The 24,425-nt window shown below is 46.5% G+C and overlaps 1 protein-coding gene across 6 annotated transcripts in view; it reads left to right on the forward strand.

Moving 5' to 3' along the window:
* FAM169B (Protein) overlaps window positions 1-24,425 on the forward strand; it is a 90,138-nt gene that overhangs the window by 30,955 nt on the left and 34,758 nt on the right. For 5 of the 6 annotated variants that reach the window (XM_086711445.1, XM_086711446.1, XM_086711448.1 and 2 more), the window contains one exon: window positions 18,664-18,749. The exons of the other annotated variant lie outside the window; for it this stretch is intronic. In XM_086711445.1, the coding sequence (XP_086567571.1) occupies window positions 18,664-18,749 (86 nt within the window). The remainder of the gene's footprint in view (window positions 1-18,663; window positions 18,750-24,425) is intronic. 6 annotated transcript variants of the gene reach the window in all.

The following is a 24,425-nucleotide window of genomic DNA, read 5'->3' on the forward strand; positions in this document are numbered from 1 at the left end:
ACCATTGGGCTATTATGAATAATGCGGCTGTGGAAATTCATGTACGTGGTTTGGTGTGGATAGATATGCATACATCTCTTTAAGTCAGCTTTTTTGTTTCCTTCAGATAGATACTCAGAAGTGCAGTTGCTGGATCACGTGGTAGTTTTATTTTAAATTTTGTGAGGAACCTCCATACTGCTTTCCATAGGGGCTGCACCAAAGTACGTTCCCACCAATAGTGCGCAAAGGTTTCTTTTTCTCCACATCCTCACCAAAGTCTTTTTGATACTAGCCTTTCTAACAGGTATGAGGTGATGTCTCATTATTATTTTGGCTTGCATTTCCCTGATGGTGAGTAATATTGGACACTTTGTCATGTACCTGTTGGCCATGTGTATGACCTCTTTGGAGAAATGTCTACTCATCCTAAGTGTGTTTTGAGACTCAGTTTCCAGTGCGTGGAGGGGGTGTTTTCCCATACAACACCAAGTAATTCTCCATATACCAGCTGGGTGTTACACCATTCAACTCAGGTCTGACACCATCTATCCAGAGGTAGCATCGATCCCAGAGGATAAGGAATTCAATCCTATAAGACTCCCGAGTCCCTTCAGATGCCAGTTACAAGCCCAGGCTATTGCTTTTACTTCTGACCAACTGGCTACATATTGGAGGTTCCCATGACCTTGTCTTTGAACTTTCTATGCCAGTTGCACATCTAGATTGTTACCTGTTTTCAGACTGCTATAAAATCAGAGTTTTCTACTTCTTTAGTTTGATTTGTTTGCCAGAGTGGCTCACAGAATTCAGAGAAACATTTCATTTACTAGATTACTGGTTTATATAATAGGATATAACTCAGAACAGCCAGATGGAAGAGTTGTATAGGGTGAGGTATGAGGAATAGGCAAGGAGGTTTCATGTCCACTCCAGGGATGCCATTCTTCTGTTAACTCCACATACTCATCAGCCTGGAAACTCTTCAAACCCCCTCCTTTATGATATGGACATGATAGTTTAAATCATTGGCCATTGGTAATTGATTCACCCCTTAGCCTCTCTCCTGTTCTCAGAGGTCAAGGTGATGGGATTGAAAGTTTCCATGGCTAATCACATGGCTTGTTCTCCTAAAACCAGTCTCTATCTTTAGAAGCTGCAAAAATCATCTTGTTAACCTAACAAGAGACACCTTTGTCACTTAAGAAATTGTAATGAGCTCCTAAAGGAGCTCTGCCAGAAACAGGGATGAAGATCATCCCCGCCCCCTCTCTCTTTCTCTTCCTTGTTATAAATCACAGTATAATACAGATCCTCTGCCCATTTTGTAATCAGATTATTTGGTTTTTTTTCTATGGAGTTGTAGGAGTTCTTTATATATTTTGTATACTAACCCTTTACCAAATATATGATTTGCAAATACTTTCTCCTATTTGGTAGGTTGCTTTTTCATTTTGTCGACGGTTTCCTTTGCTGTGCAGAGGCTTTTTAGTTTGGTGTAGCCCCACTTGTTTATTTTGCTTTTGTTGCCTTTGCTTTTGCTGTCAGATCCAAAAATCGTTGCCAAGACCAATGTCAAGGAGTCATTGTGGTTTTTAAAGAATCTTATTTATTTTATGTTTATTTTTATTTTTTAGAACCATTGTGGTTTTGATTTGCATTTCCCTCATGACTAATGATGTTGAACATCTTTTCAAGTGTTTACTGGCCATTTTTATGTCTTCTTAGGAAGAATTATCTATTTCAGACTCTTTGTCCATTTTTACATTGGATTATTTGTGTTCTTATTTTTGAGTTGTAAGAATTCTTTATGTATTCTGGACACAAGTCCCTTATTAGGTATATGATTTGCAAAAAATTTTCTCCTCTTCTATGGGTTGTCTTTTTACTTTCCTTTTAGTGTCCTTAGAAGCACAAAAGTTTCAAATTGAAAAGAAAATTTAAATTTATTTATTTTTAGAGAGAGAGAGAGAGAGAGCAAGTGGAGAGTGTCAGAGAGAGGGGAGAGAGAGAATCCCAAGCAGGCCCCACACTGTCAGCATAGAGCCTGATGTGGGACTTGAACTCACAAACTGTGAGATTGTGACCTGAGCTGAGATCAAGAGTTGGACGCTTAACCAACTGAGCCACCTGGGCACCCCTAAAATTTTTTGTTATGGTCAGTTTATCTATGTTTTGTTGCTTGTGCTTTTGTGTCATATCTAAGAAGTCTTTGCTTGTTTGAAGAGCAGGTCCTTCCATCCAGTTAGATTAACCCTTCCTTCTGGCTGTTTAGTTAATGTCATTTAGCCTTCGACAGTGTGCATTCTTTTTTTTAAGTTTATTTATTTTATCTTCAAGTAATTTCTCCACCCAATGTGGGGCTTAAACTCATGACCCTGAGATAAGGAGCTGCATGCTCTCCTGACTGAGCCAGCCAGGTGCCCCTGAAGGTGTGCACTTTATTTTTTAATCCAAATCATTTAAAAAATGCTGTTTTTTTTTTAATTCATGCAGTTATGATACCACTAAATATACACCCAACCTGTTATTTAGCATATATTTCTGGTTCATCCATAAGGAGATTTAAAGATGTTTTCTGAAATGCATGCCTGAAATTAAGAATGGAGGAAATCTGGCTCGTGAAATTAGGATTACTTATGTTTAGGTATTTTCCGAACACTAGCCTGGCACACTTGTTAGAAAAGGTAAGTGAGGCCAGTTTGTCTTCTTTGGTCTTGGTGAATTCATGCTGATTTTATTTTATTTTTAATTTTTTTTTAAAGTTTATTTATTTTTAAGAGAGAGACACAGAGCACGAGTAAGGGAGGGGCAGAGACAGAGAGGGAGACACAGAATGTGTAACAGGCTCCAGGCTCTGCACAGTCAGCACAGAGCCCAATGTGGGGCTTGAACTCGGGAACAGTGAGATGACCTAAGCAGAAGTTGGACGCTCAACCGACTGAGCCACCCAGGCGCCCCAATTCATGCTGATTTTAAATCCAGTCTTTCTTTTCTAGGGTCGTTATGGACCATCTTTTATAATTCGTTCTAGACTGTCATGAGGAGGGGATGTTCAGGGAACCAGACATTGGTTCCCAGATCTACATCTTCTCCTAACACAATAGGATAGTTCTGGCTCATTTGTTTTTTGGGTTTTTTTTGGACCAACCCTGGCCTCCCATACTCTCAGAGATTATGGGTTACAACTTCAGGATTATATTCGCAGGACTTTCTGGCCCCTGGGACATAAATTCCCTGTGTCTAGAGACTTGAGCTTTTCTGAAAGTAGCTAACGCACCCCTCTTGCCTTTGCACTATTTCCAGTTGCCAACCTTGCTCCTAATTTGGAGCAAGTGAAGATGGTCCTCTGTGACCATTAGAGCATCTGGCTAAGGAATCTTTCTACCTCCAGGTTCTCCCCTTGAGTTTAGGCACAGCTCACTCTATTTTCTTGAATATTTTCCTAGCCTGCCAAACTTACTCACTGCTGCAGTCTTTCCCATATGACCTTAAAGGATTGTGCTGGGCCTGGGGACCTGTCCTTGGTTATGGGGATGCCTCTTACCCTCTACACTTGGTCTTTTAACATCTGGCCCTCTCTGTTGGAAGGTGTCTCGGCAAGCTCCTGGGCCCCATGTATAGTTTTCCTAGATGATGTCTACCTGTTTTCCATGTTAGGAAACCTGCCAGATTTTTTTTCAGCACTTTTTCTGACAATTGTCTTTTTGATATATATATATTTTTCATATAAAACCCAGTGGTCAGATGATCAGAGGAGACGATGAAGAATACCAGAGGCTGATTAAAAATGGTAATTTATAATTGAGTCAAATGAAAGAGAGTTAATGCTACAGCATTATAGAAGTTTCTGGAATAAGGGGTCTTTTGGGTATTGCTGGGTGGAGGGAGGGGCCAGCCCTGGTTCTTGGCAGGGAGGTGGCAGTCTGGTCAAAACAGGGGGCGGGAGTTCTCCACTGTCTATTTTCTGGGATCGCTGGTTCTCTTTCCTGGCATTTGGGCTCACTGGTGGTCACACAGTGGTCACAGGGGCTGCCCCTCTGCCCTGCAGGGCTGGGGGCTCTGGACCCAAAGGAGCACCTGCAGAGGCACAGGGGACCCAGAAGCTCATCCCGCTGCCCTGCCACTGTCCCCCAGCAGCTTCCCATCTTGCAGTCTGGCCATGATTCACCTGGTCCCTTCTTTGAATATTTTAAAGTTTCCTTTCACAGAACCTTCTCATTATGCTCCGGGCCCTTGGCTGCTGGGAGGCCATGCTGAGGGCAGTTAGATGCCTCGTGATGCTCTGGAGGATGGTGGGCTCTGGGGCTGGAGACAGGGGTCCTCTTTGGTTCTTCAGCTCTTTGCAGAGTGCCTTATGCGTGCCCAGAAGGAAGGATGAGTGGGAGCACAAGCCAACAGATCCTTGGGAGGACGGTTAGAGCCCAGGGGAGGGATGCCTGGCGGGGAGGGCACGGGTTGGGGAAACAGTGGGAAGGACGGGACTGGGGGTGGATGGCAGGTACGGGGAGGAGGGACTGGGAATGGCTCAGCTCTCAGCTGGGCTTGGCGCTGGTGCCTACAGTGCTGGGCAACCGGGAGGGAAAATCACCTTGTGGGTGAGGGGAAGCAGCGCTCGCGTCTGAAGGGGTCTGTGGGAGCTCAGATTGTAAGGTGGGGTCTGGGTCGGGTCCTGGGTGCACCTTCAATGTGGGGCACATCCCTGGTGGCCGTTCATTCTCGAGTCATTTCCGGTGGCTCATCTCCGTGGGCGGACCGTCGGCTCTTGGACGGGAGGGCTCTTCCGGGTGGGTGTTGGGCCAGTTCTCGTCGGCTCCCTGTGCAGGGGCGGAGTGGGGGTGGGGGTGGGGGCGGCAAGGCTGACAAACAACGGGATACTTCCGGCGCAGGCAGCCGGAGGAGAGATTGTTTGTGGTCTTTTCACCGCATGTTGACTTCTCTGATTAGAACATCTATCCCCCTAGCTCGCTTCCAGGACGTTTTGTGACCAAGCATAACACTCATCCTTCAAATTGCTGCTAATTTATTTACAGTTTTTGGTGATTGCATGTCATGTGCACCCTGAGAAAAACAAGCAGGGAATCAAAAAATGATGATTTTTTCCTGGAAAAGCATGCCCATTCTAGGCCTGCAGCGACAGCAACGAGCCAAGGCAAACATTCAGATGAAACTGGAACCTGTGTGGAGCCCGCCTTCCCAGTGGCCGTCGCCGGGCCGGGCGGGATTGCGACATGCCAGGCCCCCGTCCAGGCCTTCTGGGGGCCGGGTTTGGGGCAGGTGGGTGGTGGGTCGGGGGCAGGGGGTGGAAGGTGTGCCCCTGAGGTGCCCAGGGAGCTTCAGAATTGGGGAACCCTATCTGGGATGCTCCTCACCCCTGAGTGTGCTGTCTGGATTTTGGAGAGGGGTCAAGGGGGGAAGGCCAGAAGGTGAGGGTGGAAGGGTGCTGCGAATTTGTGACTCCCAGAAAGGGAGCTCTTAATCCTGAGTGGGCCTTAAAGGGAGAGGCCTGGCCTCCTGGCGGGTAGGGTGGATGGGGCTTAAACACAGCTCCGTTTAGTGGGATGAACCTGCCGATGTGACTCGATGAAACGGTGGTTTCTGTCTATCCAGTAAAAAGCAAGCTTATATGGCGGGGGTGGGGGGGGTGGGTGGAGGAGAGGCTTGTTGGTCTGGTAAAGTCTGAATTTCAGCACGTGGGGAAGTCATTGCAGTTTTTCTGGCTCTGAAGTGTGATGGCCCCACAGACTCGCGAAGCCAAGTGTAACCAGGGACCCCACCTGGTAACCACCTGGTTACCAGGCACCCCGTTGGTGCAGCCTCCCAGGACTGTGCGGACTTGGGATCCTTATGTTTGAGTCTGTGCTTGCTTTTCGGTGATGCAGAGGGCCCAAGATGGGTCCCTCCCCCCACTTTCCACATTAGTGGAGTCTCACTGAAGTGGGTTTGACAGTTTGGGGGAAAAGAGCGCTGGCCAGAAATGCAGCTTCAGTTTAAATACCTGTTCCCCCTTGGCAGCTAAGGTGCCCGTGTGACCATGGACGTGAGGTCGGGACCAGGTGGCCCCCAGGTTAAGTAGGACCCGAGTTCCCTTAAGCTAGAGGAGCTCCACGCTGGAAGCCGAGGGTTCTGTTTTCCTTGGGCAGTGACCGATGCAGACCGAAGAGCCACTCATAGTGACAGCATCGTGTTTTGGGAACACATGTTGGCTATTGTTTGGGATTTTCTTCATTATTCCGTGTTAAGTTATGGCACTTACTGTGAGTTGGATTTAAACGTAGGGGAAAACAGCATCCCACAAACAAAGACATGTCATTCTTACCAAGGGACTAATGGTATTTGCAAAACAGGGAAGGTCCAAGGAAAATATTTCTAGTGCCAAAGATGGAGCCATTGTCTGGGGGTGGGGGTGCGTCTTTGAGGCATCTGAGGGTTTTACCACTGCATCTAGGGCTGTCTGCACCTTTCTCTGCTTCCCTGAGCCCTGAGAAACTCACCGCGTTTGCCTTGGTCCAGACTGGTGATTTTAAGATACCTTTCCTAGATGGACTAGCTTTGGTGTGGGTTTCTTTTTCTTTTCTTTTCTTTTCTTTTCTTTTCTTTTCTTTTCTTTTCTTTTCTTTTCTTTTCTTTTCTTTCTTTCTTTTCTTTCTTTTGTTTTCTTTGCTTTTTTCTTTTCTTTCCTTCCTTCTTTCTTTCTTTCTTTCTTTCTTTCTTTCTTTCTTTCTTTCTTTCTTCCCTTCCTTCCTTCCTTCCTTCCTTCTTTCTTTCTTTCTTTCTTTCTTTCTTTCTTTCTTTCTTTCTTTCTTTCTTTCTTTCTTTCTTTCTTTCTTTTCCTGCCTTCCTTCCTTATTTATTTATTTATTTATTTTGAGGGGAGCCTGGGTGGCTCAGTCAGTTGAGTGTCAGACTTCGGCTCAGGTCATGATCTCACCATTCCTGAGTTTGAGCCCCCGCGTCGGGCTCTGTGCTGACAGTTCAGAGCCTGGAGCCTGCTTCAGGTTCTGTGTCTCCCTCTCTCTCTGCCCCTCCCCGCTCATGCTCTCTTTTTCAAAAATAAGTAAACATTAAAAATAATTAAGTTTACTATTGTAGAGAAGAGAGAGACACAGAGGGAGAGAGAGAGAGAGAGAGAGAGAATCCCAAGCAGGCTCCACACTGTCAGTACAGAGCCCGATGTGGGACTCAAACTCATGAACTGTGAGATCATGACCTGAGCCGAAATCAACAGCTCGACGTTTAACTTACTGAGCCACCCAGGAGCCCAATGTGAGTTTCTTTCTGCCCCAACACCTTGCATTCCAGCGGCACCTCAGGAACCAGGCACCCCATCTTGTCCCTCTTCCTTGAATTAAACTCTTAGACTTATGAAAACAAAATTGCTTAAGGCAAGAGAGGCCTGAGAACTACAGGGAAGCTGTTGCAAATATACTGCAAACCAGATGTTTCTTTATGGCAGAGAGGCGCCCGAGTTCATGGGGCATCTGGGGAAGTGTTTTCCTTTAAGGAAGACATCTGTATGGAAATGGTAGCCCAAGTAATGTAATGTGACAGTTGCTATGTCAACTTGCGTATTTTTCCCCTCCCCTTAAATTATTGACCGGCTCGGTCAATGTTGCATAAAAGTCATGTAATGCCTTGGAATGTGTTTATGTGCTGTCCTTTGCCAGAACTTTTCAACGTTTTTTTTTTTTTTTCCTATGTGTATTTTGCTTTTGGGAAGATGGCCTGTCACTTTGGTTTAACTGTACTCTTTTTTTGTGGAATTACATATTTCTTAGATTTGTAACGGGGCAATCAATGGCAGCTTAGACTCCAGGGGAGCGATCAAGTTAAGGCAGAGGGTGGGCAGTAGGGGGACTTGAAGCCCCTTCAGTTGTGATCGAAGAAGTATAGACCATGGGCCAGGACATGAGCAGATTGCAGTTAGTGGGGGGGGGGGTAGGTAAGGGGTGTGTGTGTGTGTTGTGTGTGTGTGTGTGTGTGTGTGTGTGTGTGTGTGTGTGCATGTGTAAACCCTTTCCTCTTTGGTTCCTATGATGTTACGGGGGCAGGAACCTTCTCTGTGTCTCTGCTGTGTATCTAGCTGCCTGCTGGCTGCCTTGACCTTGTTAGCTTTAACAAGCATTTCAAAACTAAAGCCTTTCCGTTTCCTCTTGTCCTCACTTCTTCCTGGGGAAGGCACCTGCATCTTTCACTCAGGCTTGAGAGCTGGCTGCCAACCTCTGCCCCACCCTGTCTCTTCGGCCTTAGCCCAGTTTGATTCCTCAGGTGGTGTTTTCTGTCCTCTGGGAATCTCCCTCCCTGCCAGCCTGACTGCTGTGGTCAGCCCCTGTTCACTTCTTGTCTGGATCAACACTTGTTCTCCCTGCCTCCAGCTTCACCTAAAACCATTCTCTACACTCCATCAGGGAGATCCTTCTCCAACAACCTTTTTTTTTTAAACAACAACAACAACAACACTTTTTTAAAAATGTGTATTTATTTGAGAGAGAAAGAGAGACAGACAGACAGTATGAGCGGGGGAGGAGCAGAGAGAGAGGGAGACACAGAGTCCAAAGCAGGCTCCAGGCTCTGAGCTGTCAGCTCAGAGCCCAACACAGGGCTCGAACTCATGAACCATGAGATCATGACCTGAGCCAAACAAAGTCAGACGCTTAACCGACTGAGCCACCCAGGCGCCCCAAACTTTTCTTTTTTTTAACTTCAAAATGGCTAATTTCTCCTACCTGGGCATAATCCAACTGTTCTCTTTTTTGTTTTTCATTACAAAAATTAAAAAAAAAATTATTTTATTTTTGAGAGAGAGAGAGAGAAACAGAGTACAAGCAGGGGAGGGGCATAGAGAGTGGGAGACACAGAATATGAAGCAGGCTCCAGGCTCTGAGCTGTCAACGCAGAGCCTGACTCAGAGCTTGAACCCTCAAGCTGTGAGATCATGACCTGAGCTGAAGTTGGATGCTTAACTGACTGAGCCACCCAGGCGCCCCCCCCGCATTTTTTTAAGTTTATTTATTTTGAGAGAGAGATCACACCAACCTAAGTGAAAGAAAAGGGGAGAGAGGATCCCAAGCAGGCTCCACACTGACAGCGCAGAGCCCAGTGTGGGGCTTGACTTCAAGAATCGTGAGATCGTGACCTGAGCCGAAACGAAGAGTTAGATGTTCAACCAACTGAGCTACCCAGGCACCCCCTCCCCCCCACCCCAACTGTTCTCTTTCTAAAACACTACTCTGTTTATGTCTCTCATTGGTCAGACTGTTCTAGAAACTTCTGAAGCTAATACCTCAGCCTGGTCCCCACAGCCTCCAGCTCTGAAGCCCAGCCTGGCTCAGGACTTTCATTGGCATTCTGCCCCAGCCCCCCCCACCCTTCCCCCCTGCCGAAAGACTGCTGGTCTGAATATTCGTGTGCCCCGTAAATTCATATGTTGAAATCCAAACCCAGTGGGATGGCATTAGGAAGTAGGGTTTGGGGGAGGTGCTCCACCCTCATGAATGGGAATCAGTGCCCCTACTAAAGAGACCCCAGAGGGCTGCCTTGTCCCTTCTGCCGTGTAAGGACACTGTGAGAAGTTAGCAGTTTGGAATGTGGAAGGGGCTCTCACCAGAGCCTGCTCATGCTGGCAGCCCGCTCTCAGCCTCCCAGAACTACGAGAAACACGTTTCTGTTGTTTACAAGCCTGTACAAGTCCGTGGTGTTTTGTCATGTCAGCCCAAATGGATGAGCGCACAGCCCCTGGGTGGGTGCGTGATGGCCGCTCATGCCCGAGAGTGCTGGTCATGGTGTGTGTGGTCACAGCCTGGTCACCTGTCCTGCCCCTGCTGATGCCAAGTGCAGTGCCTGGCCCTTGTCCTTGTTTGCTGAATAAGTGGCAGGCCCCTTCCCCCACCCGAAGTGCAAAATGAAATCCTAAAGCATCCGCCCTAGTAAGGTCTTTCCATGCTGATCTCTCCTTTCTTGTCACAGTGTCTTTTTCTTGTCTGTTCCTCATCTTTCATCCCTGTCTTTCTTTTTGTTTTTAAATTTTTTTTTTAAACGTTTATTTATTTTCGAGACAGAGAGAGACAGAGCATGAGCAGGGGAGGGGCAGGGAGAGAGGGAGACACAGAATCGGAAGCAGGCTCCAGGCTCTGAGCCATCAGCCCAGAGCCTGACGCGGGGCTCGAACTCAGGGACTGCAAGATCGTGACCTGAGCTGAAGTCGGACGCTTAACCGACTGAGCCACCCAGGTGCCCCATCATCCCTCTCTTTCTGACTCTGTCAGCTTTCGTCGGGGCCTGGCCCTTGGCTCTGTCCTTTTGTCTCTCCTTCACGTGGAGATTGGGGGATCTGGAACCAACAGGACTCGGTTCACACCCAGTCCCAACGCTGCTGTTTATGGGCACCTGGCCTTGACTAGGTTTCTTAACGCCTCTGAGCCTCACCTGAAAAAAAAAAAAAAAAAAGAATCAGCCATGCAAGTGTTAACTGAGATACTGCCCTTGGCGCTGTGCCAGATGCTTGGTGAGTGCTTGCACCTGTGGTTGTGGTACATGTTCTTGTTTTAAAACTGTAACTGGGTCGTGCCCCTTTTTTTCTCCAAAGCATGGTGGCTGGCAGTGGTCTGCAGAGTACGTAGGCCCTTGAGTCCTCCCTGATTGGCCGCCTCCCTTCTCCCCACGCTGTCAGCTCTGGCACCCTGCAGTTCCTGTCCTTGCCCATCATGCTGTGCCCTCTCACATCTCTGAGGCCCCGTCACCTACCCTACCTGGAGCCCCCTTTCCTACCTGGGCTGACGCCTCCTTCAGGCCTGCTGGGGGCGCCTTCCACCGCAGACTCTCCCAGCCCCTCAGTGGGAATGCCTGTAGCACGCAGCCTCCATCTGACTTCACTGTATTCCGTTTCACGTCCCAGGCAATTGTCTCCTCCTCGGAGTTGTCAGTGTCTTAAGCCAGAGTCTAAATTTAATCCCTTGAGTGGATTTATTATGTGCTTTGCACATAATAGTGACTCAATGTGTGGGTTACATGAGCAACATGTGCTTCAGAATCGTGACCTTCGGAGGGTCTGTGTATGATGTGGGTGCATCCTGCTGCCTGCCTGTGTGTTGGGGCAGATGAGGAGGGACGGTGAGCACAACCACAGGTGCTCCTGCCTCCTCCCTGGATATTGCTCATCCATCATAGTGCACCTTTCACAGTGCTCCTCCTTGCTGAGTTAGAAGGTGGCCTCAAAATCCTTCTCAGGAAAGGGGCGCCTGGGGGTCTCAGTCAGCTGAGCCTCTGACTTCGGCTCAGGTCATGATCTCGCGGTTCGTGGGGTCAAACCCGGCATCGGGCTCTGTGCTGACAGCTCAGAGCCTGGAGCCTGCTTCGGATTCTGTGTCTCCCTCTCTCTCTGCCCCTCCCCCACTTATGTGCACGCTCGCGCGTGCGCTCTCTCTCTCTCTCTCTCTCAAAAATAAATAAATAAATAAATAAATAAATAAATAAATAAATAAAAACATTAAAAAAAATCCTTCTGAGGAATGCTCGCCTCTGTCACAGCCCATCCATCCTTTCAAGGACAGGTGACAACCAGTGCTCCCTGACCCGTACTATGGAAAAATCTTGTCAGCCTCTTAGCAATGATTGCTTTGCTTATTTATTCATTATAAAAAGCATGTTTAAACAAAAAAGGACCTAGCTCCTTTAAGAGATCTTGGGAGGCAAGATGAAAGGTTTAAAAATTTTGTCAGGGGATGCCTGGGTGGCTCAGTCAGTTAAGCGGCTGACTTCGGCTCAGGTCATGATCTCACGGTTGGTGAGTTCGAGCCCCGCGTCGGGCTCTGTGCTGACAGCTCTGAGTCTGGAGCCTGCTTCAGATTCTGTGTCTTCTCCCTCTCTCTCTGACCCTAGCCTGCTCATGCTCTGTGTCTCTCTGTCTCTCACGAATAAATAAACACTTAAAAAATTTTAAAAATTTTGTCAGCAGGCACTGAGTGGGTTCAAATGTGTGTCTTCATCGAGCCTGAGGTGCTCCTTCAACAGCCTTGGAAGGAGAAAGTGAGGAAGACGGTGGTCAGCTTAACACTCCCTGACAGAGAAAGGAACGGCCACGAGAAAATGTGGTGGGTACAAACCTGTATCCACTTGAGGGAGCAGACAGGATAGTAGAGGTCAAGCTGGAGAAAGAAAGATAGACATTTCCTTGCAAACCAGAGCAGGAAGTTTGGAATGGGAGTTTCCAGGAAGACACGGGAGTGTTATGAAGCAGTTTTCATTATCTCATTGACAAAAGCCAACAAGTGACAAAAGGGCTTTTCATGCTTATTTGATATCCCAGAGAACCACTTGAAGCAAGTGGAGGAAGTTTCTGGAAACCACTGACAAGCTTCAAACACCTGAGGAAAAGCAGTTTGGTGAGGTGGACTCATTCACCTAACCTGCGAATGACCAGGTGAGAGGATGTTGTGGTCTCCATTTGACAGGTGGGGGCTCAAGGCTGGCTGAAGGTCATATAACTAGGAATTGGAGAAGCCAGAATTTGAACCCCATCTGGTTCTGACGTCTGTAGTTTTTTCCCTACACAGGTGCACAGGGCCATATCTAAATGTTTCTGTCATCTTGTTCTCCACTGGCACGGAAGTCTGTTAGAGACTGGTGAGTGAATAACGTCTATGTTTTGTTGAGATGGTATTTATTAAGAGTGAGGAGTCTGTATCTAGCTTCATTTTTGTGTGTGTGGATGCCTAATTGTACCAGCACCATTTGTTGAAAAGACTATCTTTGTTCCATTGTATTGCCTTTGCTCCTTTGTCAAAGATCAGTGGACTATATTTATGGGGGACTATTTCTGGGTTCTCCATTGTGTTCCACTGATCTTTCTTTCAGCTTTCATTCATCTTTCTTTCATTGTCTCTTCTTTCACCAAAATCACACTGTCTTGATTACAGCTTTATAGTAAGCTTTATATATTTATATATATGGATACTATAAAGCTTTAAGTAGCTTTGTAGTAAGTCTTGAAGTTAGTGAGTGTCATTCCTCCAAATTTGTTCTCCTTTAATCTCGTTTTGGCTATTCTGGGTCTTTTGCCTCTCCCTCTAAACTTGGGAATCAGTGTTGCTATTCACAAAATAACTTGTTGGGATTTTGATTGGGATTGCATTGAACCAAAAGATCGTATTGGGAAGAACTGACATCTGTACAATATTGAGTCATTGTCTTTTTTTTTTTTTTATTGAAGAAATTTTTTTAATGTTTATTTTTGAGAGAGAGAGACAGAGCGTGAATGGGGGAGGAGCAGAGAAAGAGAGGGAGACACAGACTTGGAAACAGGCTCCAGGCTCTGAGCTGCCAGTACAGAGCCCGATTCGGGGCTCAAACTTGGGAATGGCCAGATCATGACTTAGGCAGAAGTCGGATGCTTAACCAACTGAGCCACCTAGGCGCTCCCCACCCCCCGCCCTGCCTTTTTAATGTTTATTAACATCTGAAGTAGGCTCTGAGCTGATAGTAGAGAGACCCATGCAGGGCTCGAACTCATGAACCGCGAGATCATGACCTGAGCCGAAGTTGGCACTTAACCGACTGAACCACGCAGGCACCGAACAATATTGAGTTCTTATCCATGAATGTAGAATGTCTCATTATTAGTTCTTTGATTCTGTTTGTCAGAGTTTTATGATTTTCCTCATAGATCTTGTGCATATTTTGTTAGCTTTATACCTAAGTATTTCATTTTGGGGGGTGCTGATGTCAATGGCATTGTGTTTTTAATTTCAAATTCCACTTGTTCATTGCTGGCATATAGGAAAGCATTTGGCTTTTGTATATTAGCTTTCTATCCTGGAACCTTGTTGTAACCAACGTTTACAGCCCTGTCTTTCTATCGGTTAGGCCTCGTTGCAGCTATCCCTACTACTTGAGGTGCCCTGAGTATGGCCTTGGACTTGTAGGGCTCTGTGCCTCTGCTCACAGGTTATGCTGCCTATAGTGCCCTTGCCTGTTGTCTCTGCCTGTTGAAACCTTACCCACGGATCCAGAACCCAAGCTGTCTGAATTCCCTGGGGATGCTTTCCCAACACCCCTCTGCAGAATTGCCTTTCTCCTCTGGGTCCTGGTGATGCGTTGGCTCCCGTCTGGACTCTGGCACCTTTCGTGCCCCGGCCTGTATTGGAGCAGCTTGTTTAGCACTCCTTCCTCCGAAGGCTGCCACCTCCCAAGGGCAAGAATGGGGATTTACGCATCGGCCTCTGAGGGCCTAGGACAGACAGCACTGTTCATGCATTCAGGAACTCGGCCACGGGTAGTCGAATGCAGTTTGACCATGCTGAGTTGCCATGAAGCCGGGCCACTGGGAGGTAGTAGCCTTAGGGACCTCACTGTCTTAACTTGTTTGGGAAACCGTGGAGTGTTCACAGAATAGAATCCATTACTGACATTTCTTTGTGGTGCACATCGCCTGTCGCTCAGGGGGGCAGGGAAATTAAATCCATGCAGTGAGGCTGGCCTTTAACTAGTAACGTCCTCTTGACTGTTGTCACCACTGCACAGCCTTCTGCGATGTCCAGTCTCTGCTCAGGCCCTCGATGGGAGAGAGCCCGAGGGATGCTGATCACATTTTCTTTTAAAACCACAGGTGTGTGGCTTCCACTTTCTAACTCTTGGAACTTGCTGGCTTCAGGGTCTCAGAAGTAATGCCCTGAGGCTGGCTCTGCAGTGCCTGTCAGTCCCCAGGATCCGTCCTTTGTCCTTGCTGAGCTGGCTGTAGTCTCTCTCCCTGCGCCCTGACACCACTCTGTCCTCCTGGTTCCTCTTGACTAGATATACTTTTCTGATCAAAAGCTGCTGGTTTCCAGAAGGCCGATTCTGTTTTTAAAAAGAGTTGATTTGGAGGACAATTTATTTTAGGTGTGTTGAATTTGATTGGACTTCACCCTCGTTGTTATGTATCCTTAGCAGCTTAAGATTAGTTTTGGGAAAAAACAAAACAAAACAAAACAAAACAAAACAAAACAAAAACCCCCGAACAACCACCAGTTCAATTTATTTTGTGACAACCTGTGTGACTAATTAATGCTCTGCGGCACACCGTGAAATTTGCAAGGCACCACACAAACGCCAAATCATCACACGTTCCCTGTTTTAAACTGTCTTAGCAAATTGAACATCTGTATTACGGTAATACACTGCATTAGTAAATGGAACATCCTTTATTGATTCACCTTGTTAAGCAGGAAAATAATCCTTATGGCTTTATAAACCTCCTGTAAGTTCTAGTAGGTGCCATTTTGAACATGACTTTAATTGAATAAATGAAGGTGGGTGTCAGGCATTTAATTGGCCCTTCTCTCGCAGCTGGCTCAATCAGTTTTGGAACGATTGTTGATGATGTAACTCAACAATGATATGACACTGACATAGTGGATTAGATACTCTTGGTCTTTGGGGAGGAGGGGCTGGTTGGGCAGAGTTCATGCTTCATAACTCACTAACGTCACTGTAACTTGGTCTTCATAGAGTTTTCTACTTAAGTTCCTCAAAGAGCAGAGAGCAATAGGGAAGAAGGTGGCAGCAGCTTAACCTGATGGGCCCACAAAATTGGTTTCAAAGTCTTGAACCTTATATGAATGTTCGAGTGACTTTTCTTTTCTATTCCATGTCATTTTCCTCCACATCTTCAGCTAAAAAGATCTGACTGGGAAGGTGCATCGTTTTACTGTGTGGCTTCTGGACCCCTCAGGGTTGAGAAACTGGCATAAAAATGGCAATTTGGGGTGCCTGGGTGGCTCAGTCAGTTAAGTGTCTGGCTCTTGATTTCAGCTCAGGTCATGAACTTGAGTTTGTGAGATCAAACCCCATGTCAGCCTCTGTGCTGATGGCATGGTGCCTGCTTGGGATTCTCTCTTCTCTCTCTCTCTCTCTCTCTCTCTCTCTCTCTCTGCCCCTTCCCTGCTCATGCTCTCCCTCTCCCTCTCTCTTAAAATAAATAAATAAACATGAAAAAAAGTTTTTAAAAAATGGCAATTTAATAAAAGGGGGTATAAAAAAGATATCAGAGGGGAAATTGTGTGGTCCATCCAGACAGTGGAATATTATGTAGTGCTAAAAAGATTTTTGAGGGGCGCCTGGGTGGCGCAGTCGGTTAAGCGTCCGACTTCAGCCAGGTCACGATCTCATGGTCCGGGAGTTCGAGCCCCGCGTCAGGCTCTGGGCTGATGGCTCAGAGCCTGGAGCCTGTTTCTGATTCTGTGTCTCCCTCTCTCTCTGCCCCTCCCCCGTTCATGCTCTGTCTCTCTCTGTCCCAAAAATAAATAAACGTTGAAAAAAAATTAAAAAAAAATAACAATAAATGATACTAACCCGTGTTAAGAAAAGGATAGAAGGCATCAGGGAGTCCCTTGGCATAGAGATAAAAGACTTAGAAACTAGTCAGGCTGACGGGGCGCCTGGGTGGCGCAGTCGGTTAAGCATCCGACTTCAGCCAGGTCACGATCTCGCGGTCCGTGAGTTCGAGCCCCGCGTCGGGCTCTGGGCTGATGGCTCAGAGCCTGGAGCCTGTTTCCGATTCTGTGTCTCCCTCTCTCTCTGCCCCTCCCCCGTTCATGCTCTGTCTCTCTCTGTCCCAAAAATAAATAAACGTTGGAAAAAAAAAAAAAAGATCTAAAAAAAAAAAAGATTTTTGAGATCTCTAGCCATGAGAAGACAAGAAAGGAATCTTAAAGGCATATTACTATGTGAAAGGAGCCAGTCTGAAAAGGGTTGCATACTGTATGATTCTAACTATATTACATTCTGTAGAAGGCAAAAGTATAGAGACAGTAAAAAAAAAATCAGTGCCAGGGGTGGAGCAGGGGTAGGAGGAAGGGGTCAGTCGATGAAGACCAGAGAATTTTTAGGGCAGTAAAAATACTCTGTAGGATACCATAATGAGAGATGCATGTCATTACACATTTGTCCAACACACAGACTGTATAACAAGAGTGAACCCTAATGTAAACTATAGATGTTGGGGGACTATGATGTGCCAGTGTAGTTCCATCAGTTGTGACAAATGTTCCCGCAATGGTACAGATAGTGACGGTGGGGGACACTGTGCGGATGTGCGGGCATAGGGTGCCTGGGAAGTCTGTGCACCTTCCTCTCAATTTTGCTATGAACCCAATAAAACTGCTGTAAAGAATGCTCTTAATTAAAAAATAAAAAACCACAGGGGCGCGTGGATGGCTTAGTCGGTTAAGTGATGGACTCTTGATGTCAGCTCACGTCATGATCTCACGGTTCATGGTATTGAGCCCCGAGTCAGGCTCTGTGCTTTCAGCACAGAGCTTGCTTGGGATTCTCTCTCCTCTCTCTCTCTCTCTCTCTCTCTCTCTCTCTCTCTCTCTCTCTGTCTCTCCCTCCCTCCCCCTCTGTGCTGTCTTGCATGCACTCTCTCAAAATAAATTTAAAAAATTAAAAAAATAATAAATAAAAAACAAAACAAAACCAGAAAACAATCAAAGTAACTTTGGTGTTTAAATGGAATCCTTAAGCAAGGAAAGGAGGGTTGCCCAGCAGGGGGGCAAGAGGCAGAGGCCATGACTGGATTTGCCTTTGGAGTGACCACTCAGTAGGGAGGGTCAGGTGAGGTACTGTCATGGTCTTCTGTGCATGGTGGCCTGGACCCTGCTGGCATCTGGGGCTGGCTAGGAGGGCATGGGGCCCATCACGAGGTGGCAGCAGCATGGAGCGGGGGAGGAGGCAGACGTCTATTAGCTGTCACTTGACCCTGTGCTGGGTGTTTCCGTCCGATCCTCATCAGAACTTGTCAGCCACCTCAGGTGATCAGTTTGGGCAACTCTGATGATTTTGGGGCTCAGTGAGGTTGAGGTGTTCCAAAGTCACCCTTAGAGTAAGTAGCAGGGCCCATGTCCGAACATGGAGTGGGCAGAATCCACAAGCTTCAGGGGCTGTGTAGCCTGGGGTGGGGTGGGGTGGGGCAGGAGTGGTTGGAGGAGAGACGTCTTTTCCTTCTGCAGATCCAGCCCCAGAGCCTCCTTATTCACAGGCACCCCCGCCACCCCATATTCTAACAGCTGACTCATTTCTGGCCTCTGCGAGAGAGCACTGTACTTGGAGTCCAGTGGCCCAAGGGTGGACCCACCTCAGCACCCCCCCCCCCCCCCAGCTCGCTGCCTTCAGGTTACTTTACCTCTCAGAGCACTGGTGTCCTCAGAAAAACGCAAGTGACAGTTTCACTGTGAGAAGGGGAAAAAAAAATCATGGAAAAAAAGCCGGGGCCAAGCCCGGTGCTGAGGGCAACGAGAAGATGGTGTGTTTGATGCCCTGCCATAATGTTGGATTTGACTAAGTGGGGAGTTCTGAGTTGCAGCCCATAATTGGACCTTGAAGGAAAAAAAAAATGTAATTCTTGGCCATCGAATTTGTGAGCAGTGTGGTGTGTAGCGTGTTTTGCCCAGTAGCATGGGGACACCTATATCTCGTTTTGGAGCCGGCAACGGGCCATCTGTGAAGATCTCTGTGGAGTCCCCTTCAGGTGAGAGGGGTCACTCTGTCCTGCTCAGTGCTGTCAGAGAACACGTTCTAGAGCTATCGCCCGCGTTACCCACACATCCTCCTCCGTTGAGCCTCTCTGGAGGTTGCGTGATGTTGAAACCGCCTCTCCGGTGGCCTCATGGCCGTGTGCACATCATCATTTTCTCTTGGCTTTCTCTTTAGTTGTGGCTGTTTACATACAGGAGGCCTGGTGGGCCACCGAAGATGTGCTGCGAACCTCTGATCCTGCCCGAGAAGGTCTGATGAAGGTGAGGGCATGTAAATTTCCATGGATATTGCAAAACAGGTTTCAAGGCATTGTGCTTATTATCGTGTTAATAATCGGAAGCAGTCTCCCTTTGTGGATTAGCCTCCTAGGGCGGAAACAACTGGAATGTATGGTCTCACAGTCCCCTGAGGCTACAAGCCTGAGGGCCACTGGAGAGAATCTGTTCCACTCCTCTGTCCTAGCTGTTGGTGGCCTCAAGTGTTCCTGGACTTACGGTCATCTTCCCTTGGTGTGGGTCTGTGTCTGTCCAGGTCCCCCCTTTCTATATGGACACCAGCCATATTGGATCGGGGCCCACCCTAATGACCTTGTCTTTTTTTTTTTCTTAACATTTTTTTTAATGTTTATTCATTTTTTTTTTTTTTTTGAGAGGGAAAGACAGAGAATGAGCAGGAAGGGGCAGAGAGGAGGCACAGAATCCAAAGCAGGCTCCAGACTCTGAGCTGTCAGCACAAAGCCCGATGTGGGGCTTAAACCCACGAACCGCGAGATCATGACAGCCGAAGTCGGATGCTTAACCGACTGGGCCTCCCAGGCGCCCTCCCCCCACCCCATGACCTCATCATCTTAACTTGATCATCTGGAGACCCTATTTCCAAATAAGTCACATTCGCAAGTTAGGACTGCAACATCTTTTCAATCTAGAATACCCTGCCGGTAGGAAAAAAGTAATAAATGTCCTGTGCAACAGACATCTGGCTATTGGCAAATCTCTCTTATCTTCCTGAGTGGCCCCTCGTGTCTTGGTTTTAAAACTTTAATCTAAACGATCTCTCTAGTGTGTAGGAGAGTTCTGCGTATTGCATCCAAGTGCTGTCTATTGGTGCTTACCATGAGTCAGACATTGTGTTAGGTACTCACCTATGTGTTACCTCAGACTCTGTGGGGATTATCTACTTTTAGAACCTTAAAGGTTTTGGTTTTGCAGATGAACACACTGAGGCTGAGCCACACAGCTAGTAAGTGATTTAACCGGACATAAACTCTAGTCTCTTTGAGATCGGGCATGGAGGTCTTTGACGGGCTGTGGTTTTTTAGAGCAGTTGTGAAGCCAAAACCTAGGATGGCAGGGGTAAGGGCAGGTGCCCCAGCAGCTCCTCGGAGTCCCTGTGGCAATCTCTCCACTGAAGTTTGGCTCGGGCAGAAGCTGAGGAAAAAGGTAGTAACTAGTGAAGAATTTAGACTGTTTATGTCACGTCTGCCTATTTTCATTTGATTGGCACACTTGTCTTCATTCCGTAGGTGCTTCTTGGCAGTCTTGAAATGGTGGATGTGTCCACAGTCCACGTGATCTCCCTCATTGGGTCCTGTAAATACTAAATGAATTATCAGTATTCTTTCAGGTTTGGTTTAGAAAATGAGCGGATAAATGTGTACTCTAAATTGCACCCTTTCAAAGCATATAATTGAGTGATTTTCAGTATTTGCACAGAGTTGGACATCAGTCACCATTACTTGATTCCAGAATGTTTTCATCATCCCAAAAGGAAACCCCTTACCCATCAGCAGTCACCCCTCATTTCTCTCTTTCCCCAGCCCCTGGCAACGAATCTGCTTTTTGTCTCTACGCATTTGTCCATTCTGGACATTTCACATCCATGGAATCATACACTAGGTAGTCAGTCTTTTGTGTCTGGCTGCTCTCACGGAGCATGAAGTCTTCAAGGTTATTCCACACGGTAGCACGTGTCAGACCTCATTCCTTTTTGTGGCTCAGTATTATCCCACTGCATGGATAGACCACGTTTGGTCATCCGTTTATCTGTTGGTAGGCATTTGAGTTGTTTCAGTTTTTTTTTGGCCATTTTGAATAATGCCACTATGAACATCTGGGTGCAAGTTTTTGCGAGGACATATATTTTCAGTCTTCTTGGGTATGGACCTAGGAGTGGAACTGCTGGTAAGCGGGACCGCCTTACATTCCCACTGGCAACGTCTGAGGGTGTCCATCTTCCCATGTGTCCCTGATACTTGTTACTGTCTGTTTTTTTTTTTTTTTTTTAATGTTATCTATCCTACCCAGTGTGAAGTGGTATCTCATTGTAGTCTTGATCTGTGTGTCTCTGGCTAAGGATGTTAAACATTTTTTCATGTACTTGTTGGCCATTCGTATATCCTCTCTGGGAAAATGTCTATTGAAATCCTTGGCCCCCTTTTTATTTAAAAAAAATTTTTTTTTAATGTTTATTTGTTTTTGAGAGGCAGAGACATGGGACGAGTGGGGGAGGGGCAGAGAGAGAGAGGGAGACACAGAATCCGAAGCAGGCTCCGGGCTCTGAGCTGTCAGCACAGAGCCCGATGCGGGGCTCGAACCCACGAGCTGTGAGATCATGACCTGAGCCGAAGTCGGACACTCAGCCGACTGAGCCACCCAGGTGCCCCTCCTTGGCCCCCTTTTTAATTGGTTGGTTGGCTTTTTACTGTTGAGTTGTAAACACTTTTTCATATATTCTGGGCACAAGTCCTTATTGCATACATTGCAGATACGATTTGCAAATACTGTTTCCCAGCCTGTGAGTTGCCTTTTTTATGCCTGTCCCCCTCCCCAGCTTTATTGAGGTACATCTGACATAAACGTTGTGTAAGTTTGAGGTGTACAACGTGTTGATCTGATACGCTTACATATTGCAACATGATTCTCACCATGGCTTTAGCTAACGCCTGCGTTCCATTACATAACTGCCATTTTTTGGTGATGAGAACATTTACGATCTATTCTCTTAGCAACTTTAATATAATACAGTATTATTAGCTATATATGTGATCATGCTGTATACTAGATTCCCAGAACTTATTCATCGTACAATTGGAAGTTTGTACCTTTTGACCAACATCTTCTCTTTTCTCCCACCTCTAGCCCCTGGTCACCGCCATTGTATTCTCTGTTCCTAGGAGTTCGGCTTTTTCGGATTCCACACGCACGTGAGATCATGCAATATTTGTCTTTGTCAGACTTATATCACTTAGCATAATGCCCTCTGGTTACACCCAAATTGTACACAGCAGGATTTTTCAGGTCCGGTTTTAACTGACTGAAAAGATAGTGTTTTGAAAAGGGTCCCACCGTCCCCCCCGCCCCCAAACTGGCAAGCGGCTTGAGATTCAGCAAATGTGTGTGGGGGACCCAGTGGGGTGGCCTGGTGTACCCGTTTGTGTTTCTATGCTGGTCCCTTTCCACAGGTGGGCCAATGGTATTTAGTGGCTGGGTGTTCTGAATGCCAGGAGGAGTCTGATTTGCTCTTTAAATCATTTTTTTTTTTTTTTTTCGAGAACAAGAGTGGTCACTTCTTCCATGTGTCAATTCTTCTGTGTTTAGATGAAGAAAACCCCAAATTTTCTGAAAATGTGGCCTATGTTGTGAACAGAAAGAAGCTTGGATGTTACTTGCACTTAATGAACCATGTTGTAAAGATCTAGCTGTCCCCAACTGTCTGTGGATAGTTTCCCTTTCCATTTGTAGAACTTCAGGTCTTGACATTTATTTATTTTTTTCTTTTAATCACATTTTGTTTCTTAGCCAGCTCTTCTTTGTAAATTACCAAAAAAAAAAAAAAAGGGTTAATGTTCTTTCTGTTAACATAATTAGTGCTCCTAATTGAGGGATTAGAATTGGATCTCAGTTTTGTATTTTCAGAAACGTTTCTAAGTCAGAATCACATGTCACCCATTTTTTTTCCCCCCTGTAATGAAATTGGACGAATTAAGTGCCTTTTCTTTTTCTCCTTTTTCTCCTGCCAGTTTTTGATTGGATATTTCCCTTCTGCCAGATGCAATCTGCTTTTCTCTTCTGGCTTTCCTCTGAACTTTTTGGCTTTGTAAGTTGAAAAATGTAACCTCCCACATCACCCCACTCAGGTTTTGCGTGACCAGCTAGTTATTCTTAAAGTCTGAACTTGATTTGGCCTGCTACTGTCTGAGATACAAAGTTGGGGTGGCTTCTCAGAGTTAAGCTGGTGTGGTTTTCACAAAGCTTTTTCTCATTTAAGATTTGGCTCCAGATGAGGGTGAACTATTTTGCATTCTGGACCAATTAATAAGTTTATTGGCACTGAACACTTTGTGCCATTTGCTAGGGTGCTGCAAGCTGCCTTGTTTTTATTATCAGAACACTTGCAAACAAGTGTTTTTTTCCCCTCCCCTCCCCCCAAAACAAGTGTTTTAAGGACCACTTAGGCAATCTTCTCCCTTGACCACTGGGGGAAACGGAGGCTCAAAGAGGTTGGGTGTTGCTAAAGAGCTCCCCACAAATCTGGGCTGTAAAGTCAGTATCATAGATGACGATGATGATGGTGATGATGGTGATGATGATAAAACTTTAAGGGGTAAAGTATTCAATATAAAATTAAGCATAGATACTTATGTGAAACTTTCCCAAAGTCTTAGTTCTTTTTCTTTTTTTAAATGTTTATTTATTTTGAGAGAGAGAGAGAGTGCGCACAAGTGGGGGAGAGGTAGAGAGAGAGAGAGAGAGGGAGACAGGGAATCCCTCTGCAACTGTTAGCACAGAGCTGGACCCGGGGCTCGAACTCATGAAACCGTGAGATCATGACCTGAGCCGAAATCAAGACTTGGGCGCTTAACTGAGCTGCCTAGGTGCCCCTGCCAAGTCTTAGCTCTAATGCATGAAGATGCAGAAAGGAACCATGAGCTGGGCTATAGCAGGTGCACTGGCCTGGGACTCAGAAGCTCTGGCCTATTTTGAGCCTGCCTGTCTCTGGCAGAGCCCTCATTCAGCTGTCATAAGTCCTCTTTGGAATGAGGCAGGGAAATCGATACATGTAGTCACTTACCCTCTTTGAGTTTCAATTTCCTTACCTATGAATCAGGACCTCCCTGGCGTGTGGTGACAATGGAATGGGAGCTTGTGGGTGGAAGTCACGGGCCAGTTAATGGCATTGCTGATCTCGTGGTGACGCATAGGACGGGGTGACCAATACCCACACACGTAGGCTGTCACATAGCGGTCTTGTCAGAGTGCAGTGCTTTCTGTTCATCGATAGTCGATTGGGTTCATCCCAAGTGTTTGCTGGTGGTTGCCCAGAGGACTGCAGTTAGGACTCTGACCGTATCCGGGCTCAGTCGCACAGACTGGGATCGATTAGCTATGTCTGCCGTGGGTGTAGGAGTGGGACGCCTCCGTTTATGCCACATATTTGCCACCTGTGGGCTATACAAATGCAGAAGATTTTAACAGGCAGAAGAGTGTAAAGTCATTTTGACTTGTTAATGCTAAAACTCTGTGTGGGCCTGACCTTGACCACATACAAATGCCTCACTTGTGACATTGTGATGGGCAAGAAGTGGTTTCATGTTACTGCCTTAGAACAAGATGAGCCACAAGATGAGCCTTGACTCCCAGTAAGTCTCTGAGATTGGGACTCTAGTGTGTGCTCCAAATCTATCACATCACAAGCCATTGAAAATCGTCTGCTTTTGGTGTAGCCATTGATCTTCCCCAATTCTTTATCCTCCTTCTGAGGGTCAGAATTCTGGGGCGGTTGTTAAAAACGGAGGGTGGGATGATTTCCAGACATGTCTAGTCAATCTGCTGAATTGGCTTGCCTGGCCCCTTCCAGAGGTAACTTCCTGTTTTGTTGACTAGCAAAGGATTGTTCTCTCTTTCTATTTACATTCCACATCTGTGGCCTGGGGACCC

This window comes from Puma concolor, chromosome B3, assembly GCF_028749965.1.
Source record: "Puma concolor isolate L17-30 chromosome B3, mPumCon1.1.hap2, whole genome shotgun sequence".
NCBI classification, from domain to species: domain Eukaryota; kingdom Metazoa; phylum Chordata; class Mammalia; order Carnivora; family Felidae; genus Puma; species Puma concolor.